The following is a 21,330-nucleotide window of genomic DNA, read 5'->3' as shown; positions in this document are numbered from 1 at the left end:
ACAAAAGAGTAGAATCAATAATATCTAAAGCTCCCCAAGAGAACATGAGATATATGAGGAATGAAGTATTTAGGACAAGATCTGGAACACTCCAAACTGAACAATGAACTGGTAAAATTGAGAAAAATTATAGTATCTATTTTATATAATAAGGTTTGCTTGTTTGGCAGAGAGGAGAAAGAGAGAGCGAGAGAAAGAGAGACAGAGATAACAAGATTTTCCATCTGCTTGTTCACCCCCCAGAAATGTTGCAATGACCAGGACTAGGCCAGGCAAAGCCAGGAGCCAGGAGCTCCATCTGAGTCTTGAAGTCATATGAGCAGGGATTTGAATCAGAAGTGGAGCATCCAGGACTCTGACTGGTGTCCATGTGAGACAGAAGGTAAAACAGCTTAACCTACTCTGCCACAAGGGTAGCCCCCCCACTTTATTTTTAATATTGCATCTATACTGAGCATGTACAAATTTTTTCTTATCATTTTCCCCTAACAAAATAAGAACCATTTACATAGCACACACAGTGCATTAAGGGATTAAAGTAATCTAGAGATTATTTAATTTCATATACAATACATGAGAGGATTGCCTAACACTGTAAGAAACGTGAGCATCTATGGATTTTGCTCTCTGGGAAGAGGTCCTAGAGTGAACTCTTAAAGGATACAGAGGAGCTACTGTATATGCTTATAACAAGTACCAATCACAGCAGCTGAGCTGCTACTGAATTACAGGATGAAAACTGTCATTATAGACATAAAGCAGAAAGAATTGTCACCAGTCGGGTTACTTCTGCATGTCTCTCCCACTTCTTGGCTATAAATATTCCCTCACCTGCCTAATGCAGAACTCTGAACCGCTTTTGGTTCAGAGTGCTGCCTGATACATCAGATTCTTTTCCTACTAATTAATGAGTGTCACTCAATTTGTCTATGATGTGGCTATTTCCTAAAGGTTTAAAAGTTTGTTTGTTTATTTATTTAAAAAGCAGAATGGCAGTAAACAGTTAAGCCAGAGATTTTCCTTCTTCTGGTTCACTTCCCAAATGGCCACAATGGCCAGGTGTGGTCCATGCCAAAGACAGAGGCCCAAGCACCCAGGCCATTACCTACTGCCTTCCCAAGCACATTCCTGGGGAGCTTAATTGTAAGCAGAACTGCTGGAACCTGAACAAACACTCTGATATAGGATGCCAATGCTGTGGACAGTGGCTTAACGCACTGCATCATAAATCAGGCCCCCAAAAATCATTGAAAACATTCACTGTTACAAGTGAATACAATTAGGAAGCATGCAGGCAACAGGAATAGAAATCGGAAGATCTGGGCAGGTCTTGCATAATAGTTAGGATGCCACTGAGATGCATGCATGCTTTATTGGAATACCTTGGTTCAAATCCTAGTTACCAATTCCATTTCCTTGCTTGCAGACCCTAAGAGGCAGCAAGGATGGCCCAAGAAGCTGTCTCCCTGAGTCCCTACCACCCACACACAAGGGCGATTCCCTCACTTCAGCCTGGCCAATCCAGGCTGCTGATGGCATTCAGAGAATAATTCAACAGCTGGAAGATTCGCTTTCTCTCCATCTCTGTTTCTCTCCTTCTATCTCTATTTCTGTCCCCCACCTAAAAAGAATCGAACAATGTTTAAGTTTTCTCAAAATAATAAATTAGAAAATACATTAAAGAGATATTTAAGAAAAGAATGGAAAACATCGGGATCAGTGCTGTGGCACAGTGAGTTAAGCTGACAACCGCAGCAACCCATACGTGCACTGGTTCAAGTCCCAGCTGCTCCACTTGCAATCTGGCTCTCCAGTAACACACCATCAAATGCAAAGCAGAAAATGATAACACAAGTGTTTTACATCCCTACCACCTACCTAGGAGACTCAGAGGAAGCTCCTCGCCCCTGTCTTTGTCCTGGCCCAGCCCTGGTTTTTACAGTCATTTAGTGAGTAAACAAGCAGATGGAAGACCTCTCTCTGTCTCACTTTTTGTCTCTGCATAACTCTATAGTTAAAACTAAATGAAATAAATCTTAAAAAGAATGAAGATGGAAAAAAAATAAGATCAATTGGCTATGAGGTAAGAGAAGGAATGAAAAATTAAGAAACCTGGAGGAAGGCTAATTAGCAATGGCTAAATTGAAAGACCCAGAAAGAGGATGCAGAGGAGCTGAGAACAACACTAAGTGTCCACACAATGGCGGCTAGTACTGTGCTGAAATGGTACACCACTATAGTATAGTACCAGTATCCCATATAGGCACTGTGTGGAGTGTCAGTTCCCTGCTAATATGCCTGGGAAAACAGTGGAGAACAGCCCAAGTCCTTGGGACCCTGCACCCATGTGGGAGACCCAGAAGAAGCTCCTTGCTCCCAGCTTCAGCCAGGCCCAGACTTGGAAGCTACAGTCACTTGGGGAGTGACTCAGTGGATGGAAGACCTTTGTCTGTCTTAATCTGTAGTTCTGCCTTTCAAATACATACAATAATTGTGTCAGTAAATAAATAAGACAAAGCGAATCTCCAAGACTGTGAAGTCTTAATCAGATGTATCTGATATGCACAATTGTAATGGACATTAGTTGTGGCAGTCTGTTAATAACTGGCGTTGCTAACACAGCCAATAAGGCTCCTACAAAAGGAAACTGGGAGCTCATCTGTTAGAGTTGGGTTACCACTAACTCCAATGCCACATACCCAGGCTTAATTATCACAAAGCAGGAGGTAACAAAAATGATCTAGGAATTTAAGAGCCAAAGAAGCTTCTTTAGAAACATAATCCAAGTCAGAGATCCAATACTTCTAGGATCACTGTTTGACTCACATCATATTTTCAGCCCAAATATCTATTCACTGACAATGCCATTATCACAGTCCTCTATTCCTAACCTGTAATACTGGCTCCAACAGTCAACCCACTTCTGGATTTTTCTGAAAGTACAATACAGGGTGATCAAGCCTTATATCCTAAAATAAACTCCCAAGATACTGTTCAAGCATTTTGCATCCACAAAGTCACTTAACTTTAGTTAAGCACTGCAAGGACAGTAAGAGTCAGCTGTGGATGAACATGTGGTAACTGAAAAACATTAACACCTCCCAGAGAGAGCCCACACAACTCATCCTCTCCAAAGAGCCCACATAACGCATGCTTTTCAAAGGGGTAGGGGTGGGAGTGGGGGAGCTGGGAAGAAACTCCTGCCCCCCAGCTTTGGATCAGCTCAGCTCTAGCCATGGCAGCTACTTGGGGAATAAACTAGCAGTTTGCAGACCCTTTCCCTCTTTCTCTGCTTCTGTCTCAGTGTAAATGTGCCTTTCAAGTAGAAATAAATAAATCTTTTTTTTTTTTTTTAATGAAGGAACTTCATACAATGGGTCAATTGGCTAATCCTCTGCCTACGATGCTGACATGCCAAATGGGTGCCAGTTCATGTCCTAACTACTTCACTTTCCATCCCAGGGAAGCAGCAGAGGATGACTCAAGTCTGTGGGCCCCTGCACTCACGTGGGAGTCTTGGAAGAAGCTTCTGGTTTCAGATCAGCCCAGCTCTGTCTGCTGCAACCAACTGGGGCGGGGGTGGGAGGGAAGGGGGCGCACTGAACCAGCAGATGCAAGATTCTCTCTCGTTTTCTCTCTCTCCTTCTGTATCTGTAAATCTGCCTCTCAAAACTAAATGCATTTTTAGATTATTTAACTGTGCATGTGTAATAGTAAATAAAATATAATGAATATGTGAAACTATACAAGAGTAGGAGCATGGTACTGCTCTTACTAAACAGGCTGAACCGTAAGGAAATATCCAAACCCTACAATCCACCCAAGAATAGGAGTTGACTTACATTGCACGTCATGAATATGAAAGGTCTTGCCTTGGTCCATATTCAGGACTTTGTAGTCTGGGATTCTTTGGGTCATACAGTAAGCAGTACACCTTCCCTTTTCATGAATTTTTATAAAACAGGATCAACCAACACCCACAATTTTTGCTTCAATGTTCAAAAGCCCAAAATGGTACATATATAATAGATGACAATTCAACCATTCTAAATTGTAAGCAGAAATCCATTAGGGTCAAAACGCTAACACCTCTTACTGATCTTAGAGCACTGCCTCCCCATGGTATAAACGGATTCTCCAGCAGAGATGTTTTCTTCAGCTCTAAGGAAAGCTCCAAATATGCAAAAAAGGCCCTGAGAAAGCCATTCCTTTTTATCACTACAAGGCAGAAAAGGTACCACTAAAGACATTCCTTTTAGGTATAAAAAGGAGTGATTTGAGCAGCCAGCTTCTCAAAACCAGGACATTCATCCTGGAAAATCAGGATGCTAAGAGGAAGAAGAAATTACTGGCCATGTATTGCAGGAAACCTGTGGCAAATCTGGGAAGGGAAATACACTGAAAAGAACTGTCAGCCTGCAGTCTTCCCATGGTGCTATCCCTGATTTTCTGATAAACATCCTTTCCCTTCCTGAGCATCTAAAGAGGGCATGTAAATGACTCAGAATTACTTTGCATACATATTCATTGCATTGCAAAGTACTAACACAAAGAATGTTTCTATGTGGTGGACAAAAGGAGACCCAACTAAGTAGTGTCTGAGCAGTTTTAAAACACAATGAAGTCTTGATTTTCTCAAGAAATTATTCCATTCCTTCTGAAAATAAAAACACTGTCCTGAGCACATCACACCTCTGGCAGAACAGATACAAAGCCTCTCTAGTCCATCCTGAATGGATCACACCAAATGGCAGTAATTTTCCTACCCAAACAGCACGTCCAAGTACAACTTTGTAAAGGAGGCAGTCATAAATTATTTCCTCTTTCAACCCTAGTGCAGTGGGTGTCAAAGGATAATAACGCTCTGGCGTGATTTGCATCTTTTAAGAGCACCCAGCAACTTCCTTCTTGCTTTTCCAATCTAGATGTCAATGACTGTCTTGTATTACTCACTACCACTCTAAAGCAATTAGAAGTCATATTTTGCATATGCTTATATATTTAATGTAAAAAGCTTTAGAAGGCTCTCACAAGTACTAAAATTACACCCAATAATTATCCAGTCACAGGCACTACTTATTCCTTTGTTTCTAATACTTCCTTCATGCTACATTTCATTTACATCAGGTCATTATTTCAAACATTATAATAGTAATGAACGGAGGAGAAGAGTTTTCTGTATTCCCCTCTACCTCTTCTTTCATTACCAACAACATACATATTTGGAAAGTCAGAGTTACAACGACATCATTATTTTTTAAATTAACCTATAAAACACAAATAAATGTTGTTCTCTCAGCACAAGTTCTTCCCAAGTACCATTCTCCCTTCACCATTGTTTAATGACACTTCAATGATAATCAGTGATTTTAGTCATCCATAAAGATTTGCAACTTTCCAGCTAAAATTCAGTTACTTTTAGCTGTCCAAAGAAAGCCTAGATTATCAATCTCTTTGTTTCACTGCTCTTGCAAAACTCAGCAAACAAGTATGCATCAAGACCTCAGTAGATTCACTAATGTCCCACTGACTGCACACAGCATGCCACAGAACAAACACTCGTGAATGGGTTGATAGAGAAGTAGATGAGACAGAAGTATTCAGAACAGCAGGGAATGGGAAGAAGGCAGAAAAACAGAAAACTAAAAGAACTCCTAAATGTAAAAATGACATGTAATACTATCCCGACTTTAAGTACAGAAACCCTGAGATGATAACCAGTTAGGTCTTGCTCTCAAACAAATAGAGGGACCCTGCTGCATAGCTTAGTGGCTAAATCCTCCCCTTGCATGCACCAGAATTCCATATGGGCACTGGATTGTGTCCCGGATGCTCCACTCTCCATCCAACTCCAAACTTGTAGCCTGGAAAAGCAGTAGAGGATGACCCAAAGCCTTGGGACCCTGCACCCACATGGGAGACCCACAAGAAGCTCTTAGCTCCCAGCTTTAGATCGGCTATCTCCAGTCATTGTGACCACTTGGGGAATGAACCAGTGAGCCGAGATTTTTCCCTTGGTCTTTTTTTCTCTGTAAATCTGCCTTTCCAATAAAAATAAATAAATCTTTCAAAAGAAAGAACAATAAATCCAATAAGCCCTTTTCTGATGCAAAAAAAAAAAAAAAAAGCTGTGTTCCAAAAGGGTAAAAACTGCAAGAAACACAAAGTCTGAAAAATCAACTCCATGCTCACGAACAGTCAGCAGATCAATTCCTCCCCAGAAGAATGTTCACAAAGGAAATCAAGGAAGAGCAGGTTTGCAAAGTCAGGCTTTAGTAGCCAGATGCTGCGCAGCGCCTAAAGGGGAGGGTGGAAGTTGTTCCTCCCTATTTTCCACCTCTTCTGTACAACCTAGCACCACCCCCTAATCTCACAGCCACGCCTCTTCACGTGTTTTCTTATCCAAACTAGGAACAAAATTGAACTACTGAGACCAATTTGCTTATTTTACAAACCAAAGCTGAAAAAGGAAACATGATACATCTTTGCGAAATAAATTTGCAAAAACACCCACTAACGAAAAGAAATAGGAATTTCCAACTAGTAAACAGTCAATTCCTATCTTCTCAAGTCACACACAATTTCATAGTCACTTTATTTTCTTGTAACAAGTTTACCTCAGGCCTCTTTGAACAATGAAGTTTATAAAGGTAATAAATCAGCAAAGGAAAACAATCAGTACCAACTGAGTGTCTTTCATACCAAGCAAAATTACGGGGACTCTGTAGTCACTTAATGGTTCAATCTTCACATTATTCACTTGAAATCATTCTTCTACCTTGTTACTTAAGAAGGAAAATTACTTGCAAGTCATTCAGCCAGGTAGCAGAATTTAAGATGCCACTATTTAGAATAATAGTAGTTGGACTACCCACTGCTGTCATCTGCCAGCTGTATGTTTCAGCACATTCTTAACAGAACCAAAAAGAAAAGCACTAAAAGCATCTGTTCAGTTCAAATATGCAACACTAATAACTAAATGTTGAAATGCACTTAAACCAAGTCAGGTTTCCACTCATAAAAGCAGCCATTAAACCCATCACTAAAGCCACTCCGGTCCTGGACTCCAATCCAAGCCATAGATCTAAAGACGCCAGAAGAAGAGATGTTTCAGAGGAAACTCAAATAATGTAAAAATAAAATTCCCAGTCCCAATCCTCCCTGCCAAACTCTGCTCAGAAATATTGAACCCAGGGCCCAGCAAGACAGCCTAGTACCTAAAGTCCTCGCCTTAAATCCACCAGGACCTCATACAGGTACTTCAGATCCCGGCTGCTCCACTTCCCATCCAGCTCCCTGCTTGTGGCCTGAGAAAGCAGTCAAGGACAGCCCACAGCTTGGGATCCTGCACCCATGTGGGAGACCCAGAAGAAACTTCTGGCTCCTGGTTTTGGATCGACTCAGCTCTGAGGTCATTGGGAAGTGAGCTGGCAGATGGAAGACCTTTCCCACAGTCTCTGCTTCTCTCTGCAAATCTGACTGTCCAACAACAACAACAACAACAATAACAACAAAATAATAATAAAAATAAATACAGAAGTCAGCAAGGTGGTATTTATAGATGGTATTTATAGAAATAAAAGTATCTCCATAAATTTTCTTTTATACCCATGATATGCTTCAGGGTTGATTCATTCATTCATTTACTGAGCATTAACTAGATATCTATTATTCTGTGAGGGACTATTGCTAGAAATCAGAATGCTCCTGACCTTAGACTACTCATGGAGGAAACATTTGGTCTATTAATGAAAACACTAGGTTGGGACACCTGAATTCCTGGGTTTGAGTCCCAGTACAATACGAGCTTCATGCCAAATCAGACCCTGGGAGGCATTCGGTGAAACTCAAGCGGCTGGACACCTGCCACCCAGGTTACTATCCCAGCTCCTGGCTTCAGTCCATCTATGGCAGGCATTTGAGGAGTGATCCAGCAAATACAGTTCTCTCAGTATGCCTACCTTCCTCTCTACTCTGTCTACCAACTTAATTAACAAAATGAATTAGTTTATTTTATTAAATTATATAATCATTTAACAAGGCATAGGAGAAGATGCCTGCTTCTACAATGAGTTCATCTCTATTGATATAAAAACATGCATCAGTTTTAGAAAGGCCAAACTGAACGCCTTACAATCAAAGTTTTAAAATCTAACCACTTTGTTAAATGAAATAGTCTTCTAAAAGCTCACCAAACTCACATTCGATTTTACTTCATACACATTAACCACAGATTCATTCTTCTAAGGACATAGCTTGGTTGGGCCATTTACCTCCCCGACGGCCTCAATCAACTCACTTGTATAAACTTCATTTTATATGTAGGGGAATGACGATAAACAGTTGAACATCAACACTACTGTGAGAATTCAAGATAATTGTATACTTTCTAACATATAGCCTTAAATTTAGTAGAAATGCAATCAAAATTACAGGATTTAAAATCATTAAAGGGCCCGGCGGCGTGGCCTAGCGGCTAAGGTCCTCGCCTTGAACGGGCCAGGATCCCATATGGGCGCCGGTTCTAATCCTGGCAGCTCCACTTCCCATCCAGCTCCCTGCTTGTGGCCTGGGAAAGCAGTTGAGGACGGCCCAAAGCTTTGGGACCCTGCACCCGCGTGGGAGACCCGGAAGAGGCTCCTGGTTCCCGGCTTCGGATCGGTGCACCAGCCTGTTGCGGCTCACTTGGGGAGTGAAACATCGGATGGAACATCTTCCTCTCTGTCTCTCCTCTTCTCTGTATATCCGGCTTTCCAATGATAATAAAATCTTTTTAAAAAAATCATTAAAAATTGGTCAGAAAAATCAATATGATACGGAATTGCGACAGGGAAGGAACTACAGACAGCTCAAAGAATAACTAAGTCACAGCAAAGAGCCTTTCACAAATTTGCACAGACATGAAAACTCAGCAGCCACAGGCTGAGGTCACACAACTGCACACTCAGGAGCTTCCGAAGGCCACTGTGGATGCTGTCACGAGATGGAGGAGTGATGAGCCTGAAGACAACATTAAGACCTTTAAGGCACATTAAATTTTCATCCCATGCATTTAAAAAAAGAGAGAGAGAGAGACAGGCACATAATTGACTTTGGAAAGATCCCTATCGAAGGTGATTTAGCATCACAAACTTTAACACCTTAGCAGGCTAGATTTCAACTGAAAAACTCCGCACCAAGCCTCTGCTCTACATTCTGGATAAAGAACCTCTCACATATTAGGACGAAATCTTTCTGCCGAATACTATGGAAGATGTAGATAATACACATAACCATAAAATACTTGAATGCAATGGCCAAAAATATCATCACTTTTTTTTTTTAATTTTAAGGTTTATTTTTATTGGAAAGGCAGATTTACAGAGAGAAGGACAGACAAAGAGGAAGGTCTTCCATCTGCTGGTTCGCTCCCCATGTGGCTACAAAGGCTAGAACTGAGCCAATCTGAAGCCAGAAGCTTCTTCTGGGTCTCCCACATGGGTGCAAGGTCCCAAGGCTTTGGCCATCCTCCACTGCTTTCCCAGGCCACAAGCAGGGAACTGGATGGGAAGTGAAGCAGCCTAGATACAAACCAGCACCCACATGGGATCTCAGCACATGCAAGGTGAGGAATTTACCAACTAGACTACTGCACCGGGCCAAACTTCATCACTGTCTTAACAGATAGAGCAAGATCGTTTTGGTCTCTCACTTCTAAAAGTTTTTAGATCTACCAAAGAGACACAAACAAGTGCCAGGGAAATTTTTGATTTGAATTTTCAGCCTGCTACTTGGAAGCAGTAAAAAAAAAAAAAAAGTCAGTTCTTTCCTGCAGAGCTGACAACCCTCATTTTAAGGTTTAAAAGAAAATATTGCTTATAGATAGCATAATCACCTGCTTCTAAAAAGGCAGCTGTCAAGACACTGATGTACGCTACAGGTAGAATGAAGGCCCAAGGCAATGTCCCAGGAGACAGAGAGAGGGCTAGGGATCCCCAAGCCTCTGATGATTTCCAAGACACTCATGGAATGAGTTGCAGAGTGTGGCAAAGAATCAAATGTGGCAGCCAAGGACAAGAGGCAGTAACCAAGGTCCTGAGACCTGCGTCCACAGGGAGTTGTCCACCATCACCAGAGGAGCTCCTGAGAGAGCCACCTAGGGAGAATCAATTCACACTGGCCATCATCTCCCAGCTAGCAGAGGGAAGGATAGATGGGCAAAAATTAAAGGAGTGGACGTCATGTGAAATAAAAACTGGCACATCTTTCAAGTGAAGCCTTTTCTTCACCCATGTGTTGGTTACTCATTGGCATGTTCTTCAACTCCATGGTGCTTGAAAAATTTTGTTTTAACTTCCTATCTGTTGCTGACTTTGTTTCGTGACTTCTCATTTAAGGGAATGTATAGTGATGGCGTGATAGAGACTATCATGTTTAGATGTGAAGATACAATGCAATATGCATCCCTACTTCCAAATCAAAGATGGACTCCCAATGAAACTGTTGGACATACCTAGAGAATAGGATGCTGGACTATCTGGCATTGTCTGTACCAGCAATGCCGGACACACTCAGATAACAGACTGATAGACTTAGGACTACTTTGAAGGACTATACTACTGTAAGAATGTGGGGAAAGTCAGTCAGGTGGTGGGAATTTCGTGGTGGGGGGAAGAAATCCCAGACCCTACGGAATTGTTCCATACAAATCAAAATTGGAAAAAAACGACTGGATAAAATAAATTACATGTTATTATAACAAACTGCTGCCCAATGATATATCATGAAAAGATTTCTTATTTTTTCCTGGGCTTTATTGCATAGAATTGCTCTTGTAAATTTCAATTTTTAATGTTTAGTCTGTTCCACTTTGTCACTCTTCACTGTATACCATAAAACCTATTGGATGGATGTGTTATCAAGACATGAGAATTTATGAAAAAGCACAGCAGTAGCATGAAAAGTGGCAAAACATACAAAAGGCCCATAAAATTTTTATTTCCTGAGCAGTTGAAATTTCTTCAAATGTGAAAAAAAGAAGAGCTTTTCCTTAAGACAATATCTTACAACACTGAACATCCAAACATGAGTAATCAGAAAGGACTAAGAATCAGTAGGCTCGGGTTCTTTTTCTGGCTCTTCCTCTGAATGAATCATAGTGACCTTGAAAAAGTCCTTTCACCTCTTTCTCTACCTTCATTTCCTCGCCAGTTACTTGGTTAGACCTAGGACTTCTTTTAAATGTTGCTGAATGCAGATGCTCTGTACTGGTCACTAGCCATCTTTATCTCACTGTCAAATACTAAGTAGGTGATACCCACATTAAAATAACTAACTCTGCATTTATCCTCTAGGTGATAAATCTGTCTTAACAGGTCAATAAACAGGAGATTACTACACAGGACTCCTTCCAGAGCCTCAGATTTTAACTATGAAAAGATGTATCAAATTAAAATGACATGGAAGCTTCAGAAACATACTTATTTTGAAGAAAAAGAAAACTCTAAGCTATTTAAGGTCCCAGGCTCTTTCAGGACTGTTTCATTATCAAGGCAAGTCCTTCTTCTGTCATCCCCATCAAACAAAAATGCTAATGCATCCTTGATGCTCCTAGTATACCATCCTGCACATCTACATGAATATATTCCTGTGCCCTGTATTGTTGCAAGTCTCCTCTTCCCTTTGGCAGTGAGCCTTGGAGAGGCAGAACCATGACTTAGAGGTCTGTGCATCATCAACAATATAATGGGGTTTCTAGTACAATATGGCTATTCAGTATATATATATATATATATATATATATATATATATATATGCACACACGTACAAATGCAAGTATGCATACACAGATGTAAATATATACATTTGCATAAAAATGTATGTGTGCACTTGCTAAATGGAGGAGAGTCCACCACGATAGCTCAGCTGGCTAATCTCCCTCCCTGTAATCACTGCCAATTCATAGGGTGCAGGTTCATGTCCTGGCTGCTCCACTTCCCAACAAGCTCTTTGCTTATGGCTTGGGGAAGCAGGGGAGGATGGTTCAAGACCTTGGGACCCTGCATTCTTGTGGGAGACCCAGAAGCTTCTGGATCCTGGCTTCAGGTGGGCTCAGTTCTGTGTGACCATTTGGTGAGTGGACCAGCGGATGGAAGGTCTTTTCTCTCTCTCTCCTTCTCTCTGTAAATCTGCCACTCCAATAAAAATAAATGCGTAAATTTTAAATGCTGTATGCTACTACAGGTAGCAATCATTAATACTAATGACTTTCTTTCTTTCTTTCTTTCTTTCTTTCTTTCTTTCTTTCTTTCTTTTCAGTAATGAGGGGTCAGTGTCACAGTGCTTGGTGAGTGAAAGGCCTTTGAGATGCCATATGCAATCCGGTTCTAGTCCTGGCTACCTCACTTTTGATCCTGCTCCTTGCTAATGAACCTGGAAAGATAGAGGATGATAGCCCAAGTGCTTGGGCCCCTGCACTCACATGGGAGATTAGAAGAAGGTTCTGGTTCTTGCTTCAGACGCCACTTTGCAATCATTTGGAGTGTGAAGCAACAAATAGAACATCTCTCTTTCTCCCTCTCTCTCTGTAACTCTGCCTTTTAGGCAAATACATTTTTTTTTAAAAGAAATGAATGATTATATCTCTAGATTACGAGAAAATACTTGATTTATCCCTAACATTAAACTCACAAAAATCTCAAACATTTTCCAATCCTTCATTTTAAAACATCTTTTGGGGGCCAGTGTGGTGGCATCACTGGCTAATCATTTGCCTAAAGCACCAGTAACCCAACTGTTAACCAATTAGAATCTCAGTTGCTCCACTTCTGATCCAGCTCCCTGCTAATGGCCTAGGAAAGACACAGAGGATGGCCCAATGCCTTGGGCCCCTGTCCTCACAGGGAAGACCAAGAAGACACTGCTTCAGACTGGCTCAGCTCTCAGCTGCTGAAGCCATTAAGCCAAGTGAACTAGCGGATGGTGGGTCTATCTATCCCTTTCTCTCTCTGTAACTATGACTTCCAAGTAAGAATAAAACAATCTTCAATCATTTTTAAAATTTTTGCTGTTTCATTTTTCTGGGTTTTTAAACATAGGTAATGGATATAAGATTTCAAGTTATACAATAAAGACAGCTGATAAAGAGAAGTAGAAAAACAACATCTAAGATGAATTCAAGATTTTTTTTAAGATTTATTTATTTTTATTGCAAAGGCAGATATACAGAGGAGAGAGACAAAGAGGAAGATCTTCCGTCCAACGGTTCACTCCCCAAGTGACTGCAACGGCTGGAGCTGAGCCAATCCGAAGGCAGGAGCTCGTCCGTGTTTCCCACACAGGTGCAAGGTCCCAAGAATTTGGGCAGTCCCTGACTGCCTTCCCAGGGATTCTCTGGGATTAGAACTGGCGACCATATGGGATCCCGGCGCGTGCAAGGCGAGGACTTTAACCACTATGCTATCACGCCCTGAGCTCAAGATGTTTTAAGTATAACTTTTTAAAAATTTATTTATTTTTATTGGAAAGGCATATATAGACAGAAGAAGAGACAGAGAACAATATCTTCCACCTGCTGGTTCACTCCCCAAGTGGCTGCAACAGCCAGAGATGAGCTGATCCAAAACTAGGAGCCAGGAGCCTCATCCAAGTCTCCCACTCAAGTGCAGGATCCCAAGGCCTTAGGTCATCCTCTACTGCTTTCCCAGGCCACAAGCAGGGGTCTGAATAGGAAATGAAGCAGCTGGGATATGAACTGGCACCCATATGGGAGTCCAGTGCATGAAAGGCAAGGATTTAGCCACTAGGGTATCACGCTGGACCCTAAATATAGCATTTTATAAATTAAGACAACTCATAAAATAAAAATGCAGCCAACAGAAGTAGTTACCACAAAATTAATGGCATTAAGAAATAGCTGTCCTAAGAAATACGCAATATATTATAGATAAAAATCTATTATTTCTATAGATACAATTTCCAGACGCAATTTGAAAATGTTAACTTATTCACAAATTTATCACAAATCTCTGAACATTCAAACAAATTTTTATATTTCTCCTATTCGCTGAATTCTAACAGTCTTGATTTCATTTAATAAGTAAGAGTAGAGATTAAGTACACATGAAACTAACATTGTACTTATGGACTTTAAATGTAAGACCTTGGAATATGTAATTGCACCAAGAAAAATGAAGAAACCCATCTACTTCTTCACACTGACCTACCACAAAAAACTGACCCTTTTTCTGTGTTTTATTAAGCCCTGAGTGTGATTCTATAACAAATGCCAAGCAGGAGAAGTATTTGTTGGACCAGACTTCCAAGCGACAACCTTCAACAACTATTCCTAATCATTCTGTTATTAACTAGTATGCTAATAGCATGTATCACATTGGCATGCAGCAGTAAACAGAAGTAACTTCTTGGCTAGCTTGGCCTGATTCGCCCCACACGTGGCACATGCACATAAACGCCCACATACATACACCCATGAGCACCTGAAAATCACCTTTGGATAACACTGTAATAGTCAGTTTGTGCCACCAACGTGGACCCCTTTGAAAGGGCCACAAACAAGTTCGTTCTTTCTAGTTCTGCGAGGAGAGGTAAGGAAAGGATGGTAGTTTTACTAACAAGGTAAAAGATCATCTCCTTGGTGCGACCAAGAACATGGCACCTATTTTAGGTCAAACGGGAGGGTAGCCCTTTGACATGACTCGGACAAACACAACTGGAGCAGTTCAATTTCAGACCTGGTACGAAAACATAAAACCAACAAGTTGTAATCAAAGCCATTTCCTCCCCAGGAGCGGGGGCTGGGGGTGGGAAGGGCATTCTCCGGATAGACAGGCCACCAGCAGGTCAGGCCTTTGGATGCTGAAGAGGGTAGGGGGCAGGAGCTGGTTCTCATTAGCAGCAGGGCACGCTCACCTGTGAACACATTCTGGAAGCCATCAGCAGCTGTAGCTGACCCAGGTGCCTTGGCGGCCAGCACTGGTGCCACTCTATCCCCGCCTTCAGGGGCTACCTTGCGCTCCAGCAGGTGTGCAGAGCCCCCTGCCCGGGGCGTGCGGGTGCCCACTTCTTCTGTCCAGTCAGCAGAACGGCTGAGGCCACCCACGAGGCCGCTATCCGCCCGGTGCTTCTTGGCAGGAGCGGCTGCCGAGGCCAAGGTAGTTCTGGGTCCCCGGCTCAGGGAGGATTCCAGCCGCCTCTTGATCCTGGGGCTCTGGTCGGGAGACTGAGACGGGGAGTGATTGGGCGAGCTGAGCTGCCGGGTGGTGGTCTTGATGTAGCAGGGGTTAATGAGCGGATAGGGCTTGAAGCAGCGCGGGCTGGGCGCGGGGCTGCTGGGCAGGGAGGCAGCTGCAGGGGCTTCGGGCTCTCCCGCCAGCTCGTCGGGCTCAATCACCGATTTCTCCCGGGCCTCTTCCATCTCTGGGGCCCACTCCTCCCCTGGAGAGCCTCTGGGAGCATCCTCAAAAGCCTCTTCTTCGGCTTCCTCATCAGTGTCCCCAGTCCCTCGCACCAGGGTTTCTGTTGTGCCCTCCCCTGGCCTGCTCTTGGGAAACGAAAAGGCAGTGGAGGAGGCTGAGTCCGTGGCCTCAGGCTGAACCACGGGGAGGCTGGGCGCCTCCGAGGCCAAAGGGGCGCCTGGAGACGGCGCCTGCTCCGGCACCACATGCTTGACAGTCAGGTTCTCGGGCAGATCCGAAAGTGCGGACAGCGCCTGCTCCGTGTCCGGACTAGCCGGGGCCTCCCCAGGTCCACTGCTCGGCCCCAGGAGGAACTGCTCGAGGCCCAGGAAGGCCCCTGGCTGAGGGCGCGTTTCAGTGGGGGGCGCTGCAGACGCCTCGGAACCCTGGAGCAGCTGCTGGAGCTGCTGCTGTTGCTGCAGACGGATAGCCTGCTGAATGTCCGAGAGCAAATCCTCTTGCTCTGTGGCCGAGTGAAAGCTGTAGATGTCCGTGTCCGAGCCCGAACTGGTCCTTTGTCCATCCTGCGCCCCCGCCACGGGTTCCAAATCTTCGGCGACAGCCCCAACCGCCGCCGCAGCAGCAGCAGCAGCCTGGGCAGCAGGCCCAGGACCCCCTGGTCGATGTGCCTCAAAAGGGTCTGCACATTCCGTATCCGATAAGCCAGTCTCGTCTGCCGAGAGGCTGAGGTCAGGAGTCTTGGGGACCAGCGAGTGAGCGCTGTCCAGCTCCCCGGTTTGCAGGGCCTGCGAGTCCAGTACATCCTCTCGGGATCCGCCGGCGCCCTTTCCTTTGGACAGGTTCTTTCTGATCCGCAGGTTGGAGAATACCGAGGCTCTGGAGTCGGACTTGCTCTTCTTCCTGCCCAGCTCCCCGCCGCCGCCCCCTCCCCCCTTGCCGTGCTTACCCAGCGCCTTCTTGCCCCCGCTCCCCTTCTTTGTGGCCTCCACATCCCTGGGCCCCACAGCATCCTCGGCGCCGCCGCCTTCGTGCGCCGCTTCACCTGCGCTCCTCTTCAGCTTCCCATCCTGGTTCCCCATGGTGCAACCCCAGTGCTGCGCCTCCCCGCCTCGGGCACTCAGGCCATGCCGGTCCTCCTCAGTCCCGAGTCCTGGCCGGGGGACTTTCTTGGGAAAGTCAGGCAGCCGGGTGAGCTGCTGTGAGAAGCTGAGGCTCGACCAGCTGACCCCGCTCGCATCTGCCGCCGCTCTGCATAATGCGCCGTGGCTCCCGCCGCCTCCGTCACTGCTGCTGCGGATGCGGCTGCGACCCGGCGGGGCCGGCGGGGCGCGAACATGCTCAGTGCAGCGCGCGGCGCCCGCCAATGGCTGCACGGAACGCAGCCCGGGCCTGGCTCCCCGCCGGGTCCCGCCGCCCCCAAGGCTCCCGCTTGGCTCTAGGCTGAACTGGGGCGCGAAAAACGTTTCTTGGATCTCGGCGACTTGAATCTCCACGGTGCGAATTGAATGCATTGTCTGTGAGGAAAGGGGTCCTCAGAGGCCACAGGCACATGAAACTTTAAAACTCTCGACCCTGCCATGAGGAAAGTTAAACAAAAACAAAAGCAAAAAGAAGAAAGAAAAAGAAAATTTTACGTGAGGAAATTTTGAAGGCAAGTTCTGGTTTGCAGGTGCTATAATGTCATGGCCGGGCACGTCTCCTCCCCATCCCCACCCCCGTCTGTCTGCTTCTGTGTGGCTTTTCACTAAATATTGGCTGAATGAATTTTTCTCTATTTCTCCAAGAATTCTTTCCTAGAACGCTCTAATGTGCTCCGCATGAGGTTTAGGACAGGTTACTACACATCGGGTTGCTTTCGGGACTCCACAGGACCCAGCTTCTCCACAGGATACTGGCTGATATTGCCAAAGTTCTTTCATAAAACTTTTTTTGACAGAAAAAAAAGGAGAGGAGACAGAAAATACTAAGACTTGATTAAAATGCTAATCTCTAAAATTCTAGGTGTTTACCATATAAATTAAACAGCATTTGTATTCAAAAGGGGTGCATATACTATAACTCCCAGGAGATTAAGCTCATCAATATTAAACATGTCACTATTGTGGATGACTATAAAAAGGGGGGGGGATGAAAAGGAAAAAACCCTTGGCACAAACACACAAAAATAGATTTTTTTCTGTAAGCCACCACTTTCCTAAGCAAACTTCCTAGAATGAGGTTTCTGAAGATGCTGGTCTCAATATTAGTAGAAATGCTTTTCTTCATGGTAAGTCATATTGTATTTTAATTATTTAACACACTGAGCTAACTATTTTTTAAATATAATTAAAGCAGCATTCAAGGGAGGGGGAGGGGACGTCCCAATGCCTATTAAATTGTGTCATAAAATTAAGGAAAAAAAAACCTCAGCGTTCATATATGGCTAATGGATCTCCAAGCAGAAAACACTGAAGTGGTATTCATCCACGAATGACACAAGTGTTTGACTTCTGTGTTGGTTATCTTGAAAGTATGGAATAGCTATACAATTTGCCAATATTCTGAAAGTAAACCCAGAGCAGCAGGGAAAAGTGATGTGTTTTGTAACACACAAGCAAATGTGTAGGCTTCTTTGGCAGGATCTGAACCAACTTTATAAGATTTCATCCTTAACTAGCCATCAAGAGTGAGGGTTAGTCCTCCAAGTCATTGATGTAAAATTATGCAGGAATTAATAGTAGCCTTTTAGAAACTATGTTCTTAAAAATAAGTGAAACTTCAGGCCGCTTGTCCTTAGGTAGCCTTTTAGAATAAATGATTTGAAGGAATCAGCTTTAATAACTTGGCCAGGATAATATCCCCATCACCAAGCAAATCCGGAACACTTGAAAAGCTTTTGTTTCTTCTCTTTCACAAGACCGCTCTTTCTTTTCTCCTAGAATCCAGCCTCCTCACAGGGCACAATGTGCCTGGGTTATTACAATTTTCTGCTTCCTTGAGTCCCAAGGTACTTTTTAGTCTTGATTTGTACTCTTTCTTTAACAGAACGTTTTGAGTTTCAAACTGTTTCCCTACTTGTTTTTTCTATGATATATTCTAGAAGTTCTGAAGACATAAGAAGGAAGGGAGACAGAGAGGGAAGGACCTAAGGGAGGGAGAAAAGGGCCGCTGATTCTTTTTTCATCGTCTTTGAATGGGAAACAATAGATGGCAGTTGGGCATCAGGTCACAGTGGACCAGGCTCTATGACACACAAAGGCTGATTAGAAACACAAGTGTGAACACCAAAGGCAGGTAGTTACCCAAAAATAATTTGTGCAAAAGGCTGAAGCTCAGAGAGACTAGGAGATTTATCCAAAGTCAATAGCAACAAAGGCAATACTTCAGCCTACACATTTAGAGGTCAAATACTTTGTAACAATGCCATACCCTGTAGAAGAAAGTCCCAAAGGCAAACCAGAAAGATTTACCAAAGCATTTCTTGGTTTTTAGCAGCACCAAAGATGGCTGGGACATAGCCTAGGCTTAACTCCATCTGATGAATAAAGAATATCATTCCTGGACCCAACACGGTAGCCTAGTGGCAAAAGCCCTCGCCTTGCACCTGCTGTGATCCTGTATGGATGCGGGTTCTAATCCTGACAGCCCCGCTTCCCATCCAGCTCCCTGCTTGTGACCTTGTGACCTGAGAAATCAGTCCCAAAGCCTTGGGACCCTGTACCCGCGTGGGAGACCCGAAAGAGGCTCCTGGCTCCTGGCTTTGGATCAGTACAGCTCCAGCTGTTGCAGCCACTTGGGGAATATCAGTGGGCAGAGATCTTCCTCTCTGTCTCTCCTCCTTTCTCTGTATATCTGACTTTCCAATAAAAATAATTAAATATTAAAAAAAGAGAAGTATATCATCCCTGTGTTGCAAAAGGAGCCAGCATTGTGGCACACACGTTAGGCTACCACAACCTGCAATGCCAGCATCTCATCTGAGCAGTGCTTGTATTCCCATCTGTTCTACTTCCTACCCAGCTCTCTGCAAATGTCCTCAGAAAAAGGTGCAAGTACTTGGACCCCTGCCACCCACATGGGAGACCAGGATAAGGTCCAGGCTCTTGATTCCACTTGGCTTAGCCATTGCAATCATCTGGGAGAGTGAACCAGCAGATGGAAGATCTCTCTCTGTCTCTGTATAACTCTGCCTTTCAAATCAATAATAAATATTCCTTAAAAAAAAGCATAGGGAGAATAGAAAAGAAGTACATTTCATAAATAAGTAGAGATCTTATTTTTGGTCCAGCCATATCCTAGGTGCCAGAAAAGAGAATGTATCTTATTGTAATCAGTGTGAAAGTCATCAGTATTAGCATCTCCAAAAGATCACAGAAGCTATATATAAAATTAAATTCAGTGTCACTCATTTTCCAACAGAAAATTATGTGGAGTTTTTAAAAATAAAATGAGCCTAAGTGTGTTGGAAAACTCCAAACCAGTGAACTCATTTTATAGTGTTATGCTGACATACTTTGATGAAGTGTATGGGTCTTTGTAACTTACTGTAAAATGAATTGAGAATAAGAAGCTTAAAAACATGGTTGGACAAGTGATAAAGCCAACAATAATTGTTAAATGCATGATTAATTTGGTAGATTCATCACTGTTCACAACTTAACTTTTAAAACTTTTCAGTATGTTGAAACATGTTTGTGTCAAGTTGAGAGGAAAAAAAAGCAAACTGTAAGAATATGTGAATTTCCAAGCTTTTTGAAATTAAAATCATGTAATGATCAATGGCACTCAGTAACCACTAAATGAGTGAATCAGCCTTTTCTTCACTTTTCCTAACCTATTTGTGTAAATCATCTATCACTTCCTTTTCTTCCTTTTTCAGTTCTACCTGTGCAGGACTCTCTTAATGGACTATAAAATCTACAGAGCTTCCTGTTCTCCTTGTGTAACCCTGGTGAAACGCTTTAGAATCTGCAACAGGATAATGCCTCTGCATTCTGGTTATTCAAATCGACATTCTATTCAGTAAAAGAATGATCTTCCCTCAAGCAAAATAAAACAAAATGAAAACAAACTAAACCACTTCTTCTGCTCTGTGTCAATCCTTAGCTGCTGCATCTAAAATCCAGCCGTCAGTCATGGCCTCAGTGATACATTCCAGGCCTTCACACCACTGTCTAGAAATTGCCACATACCTACTCAAATCCAACCTGACATCAGTTCCTCTTCTCCTGCCTAATTCTCCTTTTTCTTTCATTGAGAGTATCCTAACACTACAGTTGCTCAAACTAGAGTTGTCTCCATCTCCTTCTTGACTCCCTACAATTTACTAGTTATGGAAAGGTCTCCATTCTTCCTGCAAATCTCTCTCAAATTGCAACCCCATTTCTCTGTTGCGTCCCTCACCCCATTCCAGCGCCCATCCCCTTTACCCACAATCACCAACACTTCTCAAATAGAGATGATTTTACTCTCCACGTGACATTTAGCCCTCTGGACTATTTTTGGTTGTCATAATGGAATGGGGAGGAAAGGGGATGCTGCTAAGCGTAATACACAGAAAAGACTCCCTGACACAAACATACCCTGGAAATACAGCCTCAAATGTCCATGATGCTCTGGGTGAGACACCTGCTCTATCAGGAACTCTCCAATAGCTGACATTCAGTAAATGTTTACTGAAAGAATGAAGTAAATTAAATCAAAAACTGAAGGAAGAACCTAATAGGACATATTAAGTCTTAAATATGACTTCTGCAGTACCGAGTATCTTAAACGTGACATAATAGGGCTGGCAATGTGGCTTACAGGCTAAACTTCCACCCTTAAGTCCCAGCATTCCATTTGGATTCCAGTTTCTGTCCTGGCTGCTCTGCTCTAGATCCAACTCCCTGTTTATGGCACTGGAGGATGGTTCTAAGCCTTTGGATCCTGTATC

The 21,330-nt window shown here is 43.4% G+C and overlaps 1 protein-coding gene across 1 annotated transcript in view; it reads right to left on the bottom strand.

The window, feature by feature from the left end:
* FMN2 (formin 2) overlaps positions 1 to 16,946 on the bottom strand; it is a 293,706-nt gene extending 276,760 nt beyond the window's left edge. The window contains exon 1 of the mRNA XM_058669764.1: positions 14,911 to 16,946. Coding sequence (XP_058525747.1) covers positions 14,911 to 16,927 — 2,017 coding nt within the window. The 5' untranslated portion in view covers positions 16,928 to 16,946. The remainder of the gene's footprint in view (positions 1 to 14,910) is intronic.
* Positions 16,947 to 21,330: the final 4,384 nt, after the last annotated feature.

Source organism: Ochotona princeps, chromosome 10 (assembly GCF_030435755.1).
Source record: "Ochotona princeps isolate mOchPri1 chromosome 10, mOchPri1.hap1, whole genome shotgun sequence".
Taxonomy (NCBI): Eukaryota; Metazoa; Chordata; class Mammalia; order Lagomorpha; family Ochotonidae; genus Ochotona; species Ochotona princeps.
The sequence above is the reverse complement of the archived record's forward strand: the minus strand, read 5'-3'. Positions and strand labels throughout refer to the sequence as shown.